At 36.6% G+C, this 12628-nt stretch overlaps 1 protein-coding gene and 1 non-coding gene across 3 annotated transcripts; both read left to right on the plus strand.

Annotated features, from left to right (window-relative positions):
- The first annotated feature begins 596 nt into the window (after positions 1 to 596).
- On the plus strand, positions 597 to 8880 carry LOC130739530 (zinc finger protein BRUTUS-like). Of its 2 annotated transcripts, none has more exons than XM_057591852.1 (14): positions 597 to 996; positions 1768 to 1977; positions 2638 to 2832; positions 2914 to 3275; positions 3998 to 4220; positions 4452 to 4620; positions 4728 to 5954; positions 6041 to 6212; positions 6310 to 6531; positions 6605 to 6742; positions 7130 to 7364; positions 7453 to 7512; positions 8256 to 8327; positions 8564 to 8880. In XM_057591852.1, the coding sequence occupies exons 1-14, from the start codon at positions 700 to 702 to the stop codon at positions 8663 to 8665; spliced, it is 3684 nt and encodes a 1227-aa protein (XP_057447835.1). In that variant the 5' UTR covers positions 597 to 699; the 3' UTR covers positions 8666 to 8880. The 2 variants fall into 2 exon arrangements, with proteins under 2 accessions (XP_057447835.1, XP_057447836.1); XM_057591853.1 differs by having other exon boundaries at positions 856 to 996; positions 1787 to 1977.
- A 7-nt stretch (positions 8881 to 8887) lies between these two features.
- Positions 8888 to 9032, plus strand: LOC130741483 (U4 spliceosomal RNA). The gene has a single exon (XR_009020379.1). It is a non-coding gene; the product is annotated as a U4 spliceosomal RNA (small nuclear RNA).
- The last annotated feature ends 3596 nt before the right edge of the window (positions 9033 to 12628 follow it).

Raw genomic sequence — 12628 nt, forward strand, 5'->3', positions numbered from 1 at the left:
AGTCTGAAAGCAGATGCCGCAGGTATTGTGTTTGTTTACACTTTTTCTCTCTTTTTTTTTTTCTTTTCTTTTCTTTTTGATTTGTTCAAAAAAAACTCTTAATAATCTTCTACTTACTAAATAACCAACATTTTCAATGTTTTTCATATTTTTAAGATATTCAATGGGGTATTTACTACATTATTTCTGCTCGTCAAAAAAAAAACTACATTATTTCTTATTTAATACTTTCTCATAAAAAATAGAAGTATTTACAATATATAGGAAACTGTAATAAAATAAAATATAAATTATAAATTTATAATATCTTTTTTTCCTCATCGAAAAACATCCATTTATAATATCTTAAACTATCTATAAATTAATAAAATAACTAAAGATAGATCCTTGAAATAGAATCTAAAATTCTCAGCTAATTTGGTCTTTGAAAAATTTATATATTAGAATTATTAATTTATAATAATAATAATAATAAATGTAAATTAAATTAATATGAACTTTTTTTTTGTTAATTTTGGTGGGAAAGAAGTACATAATCGGTAGAGGAAGCCACGTGTATCAACTATAAAATGTTCCCTCTTTTCTTTATCCTCTTCGCTCGCACCACACCAGAAAAAACAAACACACAAGAAAGAAGAAGAAACTGCATTTGCAAACAACCGTATCACAAATATCAATTCTCCATTAATCCTGTGGCAAATGGCCACCACGCATTCGCAAGCTGGTGGTGGTGGTGGTGGTGGTGGTGGTGCTGTGGCCACTATGCCTGTAGCAGCCACTCCGACTTCAACCGCCGCTACCGGTTGCTCCTCCCTCCTCCTCCAATCGCCGATTCTGATATTCTCTCTGTTCCACAAGGCCATTAGCTCTGAACTCCGCTCACTCCACCGAGCTTCCCTCGACTTCGTTTCCGACCCTTCTCACCTCATTTCCTTCTCACGCCGCTGCCACTTTCTTCGCACCATCTACAAGCACCACTGCAATGCCGAGGACCAGGTCTGTTCTGTTTCTCTCCCTCTGTCTCTTCATGATGATTCGTACTTTCGTAGTTCATGTTTATACGTGCTTTCCTTTTGGCCCATCACTTCATGTTTAACTGCAATGCTAGTTGACAAAAGCCTCATTTTACTTTCTTCTCTTAATTTTCTCGAAGGTTTTGCTCGGTAGAGTTTCTCTCTGTTCAACTGCAATTTTGAATTTAAACATGTTGCGGTAGTGCGGAAAACTGTTAGAAGTCCTACATTGGCTAGAGACATGACATAGATAGTTTTTATAAAGAGTAGAACGACCTCAACTCTTGAGCTAGTTTTTCGATTGCGTTGGGTCTAATAAAACTACAAGGAGTATGTTAATTCAGTCATGACATTTTAAAAGCAAATCTGTGTATCTGTAGACTTATAAAGGGTTTTTTTTGTAAATTAGAAATCAAATTTTTGTTTTAATTGAGAAGCAGCAGAAGCTAATCCAAATTAGCCTTAAGAGAAAAGAACCAAACAAAATATAATGGGGATAAAGTTGTTGGTAAGTACCTCTATGAAAACTTTTAGATAGGTAAAAATTGTTGATGGTGAATCATACATCATTCTGCCGTTCTCTCTGGATCTTTGGAACCAAATTGCAGCGGGTAGATGCATATTTGAAGTTATTGGTATAATTTGATAGGGTTTCATTCTTAAAATTGGTATTTGATTGTTTTGCTTTGTGATCCCTTGACAGTGTAGTTTTAAGTAAATCAAGCTTGTTACCATTTCTAATTGGGGTTTGTAGGTCATATTTCCTGCCTTAGATAAACGTGTGAAGAATGTGGCGCGCACCTATTTTTTGGAACACGAGGGGGAGGGTCTACTTTTTGATCAGTTGTTCAAGCTGCTAAATTCTAACTTGCTAGATGAAGAGAGCTATCGAAGAGAATTAGCATCATGTACTGGAGCACTTAGAACATCAATTAGCCAGCACTTGTTTAAGGAAGCAGAACAGGTATATTTTAATTACTTTTCTGATAAGTTAGTAGCATCATTCTCACACTTATATATACTACTCATTTTCAATTTAGGTGCAGTGTTCAAGGACATTGTTTGTACTACTTATTTATTTTCTTCTCCATGCCTTCTGTGCTCAATAAATAAACAAATAAATATATCATAATGTGTTATGGTGGGAAAAAAAATTTAAATGGGTCATACATGGACATTAAGGCCACTCAATAAATACTTTCCCAAAACAATGCCTCTACCTGTCCCTTCTTTGTTTTGCATCTTGTGATTGCTCTTACAAATGGCTATTTAGATTTCCTTATTTTTTTTGGGTTGGATGGGTAATTTGTTTTAGCTCTCAGTAATCATTGATCAATTCAGGAAGCTTTGGTTATATGCATTCTTTAATACTAGAAATCAAAAACTGATATAAGCTTTCATTTACCATTTTATCTTACAAGGATCTTTTTATCCTTAGAAAATGAATGTGGAAATGTAAGTTGTGAACAAATAAACCCACACAGTGCTATTTATATGCAGAAATATGAATCCACTGCTGTCATGAAAAGCTTGAGGTTGCTGGGAATACATAATTTACCAACCAGCCAAATAGAGCATCATACCAAGTTCCACAAATCTAATATTCAGTCATTTCATTTGACAGGTCTTCCCTTTGGTCATTGAAAATTTTTCATCTGAAGAGCAGGCATCATTGATATGGCAATTCCTTTGCAGCATACCAGTTAAAATGATGGCAGAATTTCTTCCCTGGCTTGCTTCATACATATCATCTGATGAGCATCAGGATCTGCTTAGGTGCTTGGGCACAGTTATTCCCAAAGAGAAGCTTCTTCATCAGGTAAGTGTCCTTTAGATTGCATGCTATTGCAAGATGCTTTTATCAGAATGACGTTTCAATTTCAATGTGCTCAATGTCAAGGTTGTCTTTGGATGGATGAAAGGACAAAATATCAAATGTAGAAGTTGTACACATAATACCGAGGTTCAGTGGCAGGAGGCCGGAACAAGCAAATTACCCAGTTATAATGATGAAAAGGCGTATGGTAATTGTGGACCTTCTAAAACTGTTAAAAGGAAATGGGTGGAGCTAAGTGAAGATCCAACAAATTACACTATAGCATGCCCCTTAGATGAATTATTACTTTGGCATAAGGCTATAAAGCATGAGTTGAATGATTTAGCTGAGACAGCTAGGAAAATACGACTATCTGAAGAATGTTCTGGTTTGTCTTCTTTTAATGGGAGGCTGCAATTTATATCTGAAGTCTGCATCTTTCACAGGTTTATATTTACCCTGTCTCTCCGTAATTGTTATTTTTTCTTATTTCTGGCCACATGTATTATGTGGCTTCTTTTTGAATCATATTAACGGTCTTTGAACCATGTACAAGGAGAACTAGAAATGTGTGACTCAGAGAGAGAGAAGAGAGAGAGTTGTATGTGTGTGTGTAAGTAAAAACATAATCTATTTTATGAATCAGGCAGTGAAGGTATGCAAAAGATTACTGTATATCAGAGTTTTCCCTGTCTCCATGCTAGGATTATGGATCCAACTTTGGCCCAAAAGGTCTCTAATGGTTAACTCCCGTAGGCCTAAGCCCACTTTAGGGCAGTGGGAATAAAGAATTAACATGTATAAAGAAAATAGGAAGGAAAGTTGGAAAGGAAGTTGTGTGATATTTTTACAATTCTCAGCTTATAGCTTGGAGCTTAAGGAACTTTCCTTGGCTGGGAGTGATTGCCATTATATTTTCTGTATAACACCAGTTTCCTTTACTAATTCAACCTCGCTTTTTTCTGGTTAGAATCTAATTCCTATCATTCTATTCTAGAAAATGACAACCTTGAAAAACACGAAGAGTGAAAGTCTGAAACAATAGAGATAAAAATAAGTGAACAAAAAGAAAAACAATAAAAGAGAAAACATAAAGCACTAATATATTTCTACTGTATCCTTTTTCTGCCTACATACTAAATGATCTTTGTTGTTTTCTTGACTGAAGCATTGCTGAGGACAAAGTTATATTCCCCGCTGTAAATGCAGAGATATATTTGCTCCAAGACCACGCAAACGAGGAACTCCAATTTGACAATCTTAGGTGCCTGATAGAAACTATCCGAAGTGCTGGAGCCAACCCATCTCCTGAATTCTTTATTAGGCTGAGCTCCCATGCTGAAGAAATAATGAATACTATACTGAAGCACTTTGAAAATGAGGAAACTCAGGTGAGTACGTGTCTGTTAAATGTGACAAAGTCTATACATTCTTGGGAGAGGATGATGATATGTAGTCGGCCAAACTTTAATTTTGCCTGATCCTATCTGCCGGAAACCCAGGATTCATCTACTCTCTTCTATAATATTATATATGACTCCACTGCTGCGTTAGGACCTTTACATTTTTGGTTTAGCATCTTTTTCCTTGTGATTCATCCAACAAGAATGTTGTGTTTGTAGGTTCTTCCACTTGCACGAAAGCTACTTAGCCATCAAAGGCAACGAGAATTACTTTATGAAGGCTTGTGCATGATGCCCTTGAAGTTGATCGAATGTGTATTACCATGGCTAGTAGGATCACTGAATGAAACAGAAGTTAGGTCATTTCTTCAGAATATGCATATGGCAGGTGAAGTATTGATTCATCATAAAAACACTTCTCATTATCAGTTAACTGAAGTTTTTTTTTTTTCTTTTTTAACTTATGCCGCTGACATAGAATTGTATGGTTAACAGCTCCAGCTTCTGATCATGCGCTGGTTACCCTTTTTTCTGGTTGGGCATGCAACAGACATTCCATGAGCAGTTGCTTCTCTTCAAGCGTGACAGGTTTATGTCCTGCCAGGAGATTGATGGAGATGGAAATAACTAGCTTATCATTTTGCTTGTGTGAGCATACATTCAGTCATTGTAAAAAGTCTTCATACGTTCAACAAGATAGTACAAATGGTCATGTTGGACCTGTCAAGCATGGAAATCCCGAAACAAGACAAGACAATGACGTTTCTAACCTGATAATAACTAGTGAAACTCTTAACTTGCCTTATAATCAGTCCTGCTGTGTCCCAGGATTAGGGTTGAATCCAAGTCACCGAGGAAATGGTTTGTTGGCCCAAACAAAGTCTCTGCGAGCTTTATCAGATTGTCCATCTGCGCCTTTCCTCAATTCCAGTCTTTTTATGTGGGGAACCGATATAGTCTCTGCCGATAATCAATTTACAACACGGCCTATTGATAACATATTTAAATTTCACAAGGCCATCTGTATAGACTTGGAGTATTTAGATCTTGAATCCGGAAAACTTAATGATTGTGATGAAATTTTCATTCAGCAATTCACAGGTAGATTTTTCTTGTTGTGGGGTTTGTATAGAGCTCATAGTAATGCAGAAGATGATATAGTATTTCCAGCATTAGAATCAAAAGAGAATCTTCACAATGTGAGCCATTCTTACACTTTGGACCACCAGCAGGAAGATAAGTTATTTTTAGATATTTCTTCTGGACTCACCCAACTTACCCAATTACATGAATTGCTAAATCAAAGGGATTCATCTAACCATCTAACTAGCTGTTACTCTAATTGTGGTGGTTTCTCTAACACTGTACAAACTTACAATGAGCTCTCTACAAAGATTCAGGGCATGTGCAAATCTATCAGAGTGACACTAGATCAACATATTATCAGGGAAGAACTTGAATTATGGCCATTGTTTGATAAACACTTTTCTGTGGAAGAACAGGATAAAATTGTTGGTCGTATAATTGGTACTACAGGGGCAGAGGTTCTCCAATCAATGCTGCCGTGGGTTACTTCTGCTCTCACACAAGATGAGCAAAACAAAATGATAGACACATGGAAGCAGGCTACCAAAAACACCATGTTCAATGAGTGGCTTGATGAATGGTGGACAGGACCTGATTCACCTGTGAATATCACTACATCCAGAGACCATTCACTAGGTTTGATGCTTATTCTAAAATATTTACAATGCCCAATATTTTGAATGCTATATCCCTGTCTAATATACTCATCAATATATGTTCAGGTACCGATGCCTATGAAGACTCAGAGCATGACTTTCAAGCCTTCAGGCCTGGATGGAAAGACATATTCAGGATGAACCAGAATGAACTTGAATCAGAAATAAGAAAGGTTTCTAGAGATTCAACTCTTGATCCAAGAAGAAAAACATATCTTATTCAGAATCTAATGACCAGGTATATTTCTTCTCTAGTATTTTATAAACCTTACCTACATTACAATGACATTGATATTCCTTTCTTATGTTTTTTTCTATTGTTTGGTTATTGTTAGTCGTTGGATAGCTTCTCAGCAGAAGTTGTCTCAAGCAGCTGGCGGTGAATCTTCAAACAGAGAAGATTTATTGGAAACATTACCTTCATTTCGTGATCCAGAGAAAAAAGTCTTTGGTTGTGAGCATTACAAAAGAAATTGCAAACTCCGCGCTGCTTGCTGTGGGAAACTATTCACGTGTAGGTTCTGCCATGATGAAGTTAGTGACCATTCAATGGATAGGTAATTTTTTTGTCCATAATGTGTTCTTGACCTGAGTTGGTTTCCATATAATTTGTTAGTTATTTGTTTATAGGAAGGCTACAACCGAGATGATGTGCATGTGCTGTCTTCAAATACAGCCTGTTGGACCAGTTTGTACAACACCTTCCTGTGGTAGTCTCTTAATGGCAAAGTACTATTGTAGTGTTTGCAAATTTTTTGATGATGAAAGGTATATGACATCCTCAAAACTTGTCACTCCTTTTTAATTGCTTAGTCAATCAGCCTGGAACAAGAGAGTTGATGAAACCATGAGGCCATTGTTCCAAAGGCAACCTTATAATAAATTTTCTTCTGCTTGTAAATCAAAATGATGGACTAAGCTAGGTATTCAATAAGTATCTTGGATATTCAAAAGCCAAAATGAACTTACCTGGAATCTGCTCTGAATTCTTATGCTTAAAGAAACTGTATTAATGGCCTGTGTTTGTCTTGAATCTCAAATATTTTCAATAAACAGGTTCACTTCTGTATTGATTGTCTTACTTTTTTCCTTTTCAATGACACAGCTGTACTACTTTGATCATTCTCATATTTTACATGCACTTCAATTTCACAGGACGGTTTATCATTGCCCTTTCTGCAATCTATGTCGTCTGGGAAAGGGACTCGGTGTTGACTTCTTTCATTGCATGCAATGTAATTGTTGTTTGTCAATGAAATTGGATGATCACCTATGCCGGGAAAAGGGCTTAGAAACAAACTGTCCCATCTGCTGTGATTTTTTGTTCACATCCAGTGCATCTGTCAGAGCTCTCCCTTGTGGACATTTCATGCATTCTGCTTGCTTTCAGGTCATCATCATGTTCTTATTATTTCCCATAAATTTATGGAATGCAATTATCATAAAAATGTTTAAGTGACATTTTCTTCCTGTTTCAGGCATACGCATGCAGCCACTACATCTGTCCAATCTGTAGCAAATCTATGGGGGATATGGCGGTATGAGATTCGCCACTCAAAACTACACAATGCATATTTGATCTAATTTTCAATTCTGATATTGATGATCAAACTCTTTACATGATAGTATTTCTTTCACATGAGTTGGATTTGAGGAATGCTCAGTAATGTGGAAAACTGGAGATAGTAGTCATCTTTTTCTAGAAGGGATACAGGCACCAATGCTCCCTTGCACATGAACCACAAAATTGAATTAACAAAAATGCAATGGTGAACCATTTTTTGGAAATAAACATTATCAATACTCAAATAATCAATCTTCATTGCAATTTTCGGGAACCATATTTGACTGTCACAATTGTTTAGGAAACTTAACTTCTATGACATGTATCTGATCACTGGATGTTATTGTCAAGCTTATTAGACGAAATAATGTTTCCCAAAACTCCGTGACAGCCACCAAAAAACTAGATGTAGTTGATGACAACAATTCAAGACTTATTATTCATCAAAATATACTTACTATTAAAGTACTCAAACACTATATGCCCAATGGCATGCCCTTAATTTTTTATTTTTTTGTAGAACATAGTCATTTATTTCTATTCACCTTGAAGTGGCCATGCCAATATTGAATCATTTCAACATCTGTGCCTTCTGTCTCCAAAATTTCCAGTGGAAGATGTTGCTGGCAATATGTCTTAACATTAGCATCCTTAAACAGATAATGGTGCAGTTATACTCTTTTATACATATTAAGTTGCTTCTATGAACATTTGTAGGTTTACTTTGGCATGCTTGATGCTCTATTGGCTTCTGAGGAGCTCCCAGAAGAATTTCGGAATCGACGTCAGGTGAAAAATATTAACAGATAGTACAGTTATTAAAGCAGAAAGAATTAGTCTAACCTTCTAAAAGTTTAAGTGAATAAAAAAGGGCTACTTTTAGTATTTTGATTTGTAGTGTAATTTTGATCTAAGAAATGTTAGGTTGATCACTTGAGAAAGAGAATGTAGGGGAAAAAATGAAAAGGATCATCGTTTGTTAGTTCAAAATTTTATGTAAACATTTTCTTATGTTGATATGACAGGATATACTTTGTAATGACTGCCATGAGAAGGGTACTGCTCCATTCCATTGGCTATACCACAAGTGTGGGTTTTGCGGATCTTACAACACAAGGAAAATTTGAAGTGGACTCCAGTTTTCAATTGCTGCATTTCGCAGTCGTGATGGATTGTAATTTAAGTCAGCTCCTTAAACTGAGATTTGGATTAATGTGTTATGCATATATACAGTGTCCAGAACCACTACTTGACTGAGATTTATGTCCCACAATGACTCTGTACAAAGTGTAGAACCAATGCATTGTATATAAATAACAAGTACTGAACCCTGTGAATAGCATATTAGCATCTTTGCGCTTGGGCAATGACGCAGCCAGTGAGGTACTAACTGAGGCTCGTCTCTTGCTGGATTATTTTTTTTGTCAAAGGTCTATTGCTGGTTGAAAACTATTTCCAAAATCATGTTTGTATTCTGATTAAAAAAAAAATCATGTTTGTATTCTGATCCTCTACTTTTCTTTTCACAATTTTGGTACTCTGAGTTTAGTAATTTCACGGTTTTGGTCACCTATTCTTTTAAACCATGCAATATGGTTCAATCGTCAATTCCCTATCCAATAATTAACATTTTTTTTCCTAAGGTAACCCCTCTTTTTTCTAAGTTAATTCCTTTTGGTCCCTCTAGTTTAGTGGTTGACTATGTAGTGCATGTGATGACTTGGATGACATTTATATTATGAAAGTAATGTTTTTTTATAATTATTCTATGGGAAAATATGCATAAAATAGAGGGATCAAAATTACAAAACCACTAAACTAGATTACTAGAGGGATTATTAATCACATCAATTTCTAGAGCTAGGGACTATGATTATTTAGTGGGAAACAACTACTCTCTGCAATGCCAAATACTACATCTTACATAATTATAATAATTCTTCATGTGGTTTGATTAATGTGTGTAACTAATTTTATGGTATACTGGCCATTAGAACCTGGTAATTTTTTCCAAACAAGGAGTCACATTACGTTAACAATGTCTTAGCCAATCGAGTTCCATATTTGTGCTGAAGGAATGAAAGAAAATCATAGTCTTAGTCAGCTTCCACGCAATGTCCCTCTATATCTTAATTAGTTGTGAAATCCTTATTCACCAATAGTGGGAAAAGCTAGATAGCACCCAGAGACAGAGACATTCAGAGGCAACCTTGGATACAAACCAACACAACATATGGTTTCGTTTGTTGTTAGGTACAATACATATCTAATACACTGAACGTGTATATATCTCTTGAACTTCTTCATGAAGCCCAAGCCAATTGCAATTAATGAAGAAAATTGACAACCTCATTCAGAACAAAATCAGTGGTCCCACCATGCCCGCTGGAGAAGGCTATAATTTGATTGTTAAGACATGTCAAAACTTAATCGGGTCCCTAATTGGATTATGGTCATGACTATGAATTGAAAAGATAGATCAACCTACTTTGAGTTTTCAATTTCCCCTTAACGTTTTTTGTTTTATACCTCTTTAAAGGGTTAAAAGTAACAAGAAAGCTTCAATGCATATTATAAGGTCCAAAATCACAGCTAATATCGTGAGGTAAAAGGTGTAGGAGTGTGTTATATTTTCTTAGTTGCTTTCTCACCAACCATAAGGGTTATGTACTACGATGAAAAAAAGTCCTAAAGAAGGAACAAGCTTTCCCAACTGCTTAAGTTTTCAACCAAACCATAAGCCACTCTTTTCATTCTTCCATAAACCAAACCAAAACTACCAAGAGCTAGGTTTCAAGCATCTGAAATAAGGGAAAGGAAGAAAAAACATCCCTTATGTGGAAACCGACTCCAACTGTATTCAACTAACATAAAAACCAAACTGTGGTCAATATGCTAGATGATATCAACTACATTAATATATTTTTAACAATTGAAGTAGTCAAGTAGCCAAATATCCTCCTTTTTGGGTTGGACATGTTTGCATCATAGATCTCAATAATGGGTGGCAAAAGCACCGACCCTTTGTTATTATAATTCCATTAGATAAATATTTAATATCAAACCTATAGGAAAGGACAAAGATGAGGAATATTTGTGAAATATACGACCTGCCAACAAGGTTAATTCCATAAAATAGTTCATCTAGAACAAGGTTATTTATATAGGCTAGTCACTAGTGGATCAATATGGTATCAGACTTGCGTACCCAAAATACTCAACCCTTAAGTCTTGAGATCGAGCCTGTGAAAGGTAAAGTACTAAAGTACTTACAGGAGGGGGCGAAGAAATGTCTTACATATTTATCGCGAGGCCAACTCAGAAGCTAGTGACATCAGGATGTTAAATGGTAGAAACTTATTTTGGGACTTAACTTAATTTTTGTGGGCCTAAATTGCCACATAGGATTTAAGACACCCATAAGGTCTTCATGCATATTTCACTCTAGTGGTTGAGATCTTATTTTACTTTTGACTGAACCCACAGTACCCAATATATTTATATTATTTATTTTCCTCCCTAATTTTCAATTTGGTTATGGTATTGAAGAAGAGAAAAAAAAATATTATTTTATTTAAGATCTCACATTTGAGAGTACCTGAACTAAAGCACGGATCTTAGCTTTTGTTAAGATCTCATGTCATGTAGTATAGCTCCAATGGTGAGATCTAATAAGATCTAGATCTTATTTTAAGATCCCAAAATAAGGATTCTATTGGAGATGCTCTTATTTAAATATTATTAATGGACTCACACCAAAAGTTTTGCTCTCCTCCCTTTCTTTAGGGGATACAGGTAAGGTTTGTCTTACCCACAAGTCTAGTCAGAGCAGGGCCGGTCCAACCCTAAGTGAGGCCTAAAGCGAACTTTAAAGGGAGGCCTAAGTGAGGCATTTTTGTCTAAAAAAAATTTCTTTATTACATTTTTTATTTAAACTTTATTTTTCTAGCTTTTGTATTGCATCCAATTCCAATTAGTTAGTACTTTACGGTCCTTTTGTATTGTAGAAAAAGGAAATTTTTATTGTATCAAAACTCAACATAACCATGAAACCATCCCCTCATGGTCATGCCGACATGGATACTGGAGTCTGGATAGGCATACCGCATACATGATTAAAAGCAAACTAAAATAGAAAGGCTTAATTGCATTTTTGCTCCCTCATCTTTCATCGTTGTGCGAAGTCCCTCCCTCATGTTTAAAATGAGCAGATTCTCTCCCTCATGTATTAAGTTGTTAAATTTTGCTCCTTCCGTTAGTCAGCCGTCTGAAAGCTAACGGCGGTTGCTATTTTCACCTCTCCTTTTACTATATGCACCACCCACACTAAATAAAAAAATATATATTTTATTTTTTTCCATAAAAAAAATATTTTTTATTTTTAAATTTATATATTCAATGTTATCTTCTTCTCTGCCCCAACCATGAACCACCACCGCCACCCAAAACGCCACCGCCAAGCCTAGGAAATTCACATCAAACAACCCAGAAAATTCTTTGTTGTTGCAGAACCCCAAACCCATCATTTTCTTCTCCCCACTTCTCCTTCAACCCACGGCCATCACCATGCCACTTTCTCTTCATCCATTTTAATTACAGCACCACTACATCCAAGTCCATCTCAATTTTTGCTATAGCACCACACCGCCACCCACAACGCCACCGCCCTCAATCCCAGCCTAGCCAAACCCAGGAAAGTCCATCAAATAACCCAGAAAACCCTCCATCATTCCTTCTTCTCCATCACCAAGAAAAGAGGGAAATTAGAGAGTGACCTGCACGCCCTAAGTGTTGACGTCGAGATGATCAGCGATGAGGAAACGGAAGCGAGAGGAGCCAAGGTTGGTGCCCGACCCGATAACCCAGTTCGATGGGAACCCGGAGACCTTCCAGGCGACGTAGGTGAGCACATCGACGGAGTTGGAAACGATGATGAGGACAGAGTCCGGGGAGTAACGGACTCGCCGGCGATCTGGCGAGCTCCGGCAGTGACGATGATGAGATCGGAGCCGGCGGTGACAGAGGCGCTGATCCGGGTGCGGGGGAGGAAGCCAACGACGTGCTGGAGGTCGAGCATCTCGCCATGGAGC

Source organism: Lotus japonicus, chromosome 2 (genome assembly GCF_012489685.1).
Source record: "Lotus japonicus ecotype B-129 chromosome 2, LjGifu_v1.2".
Classification (NCBI taxonomy): domain Eukaryota; kingdom Viridiplantae; phylum Streptophyta; class Magnoliopsida; order Fabales; family Fabaceae; genus Lotus; species Lotus japonicus.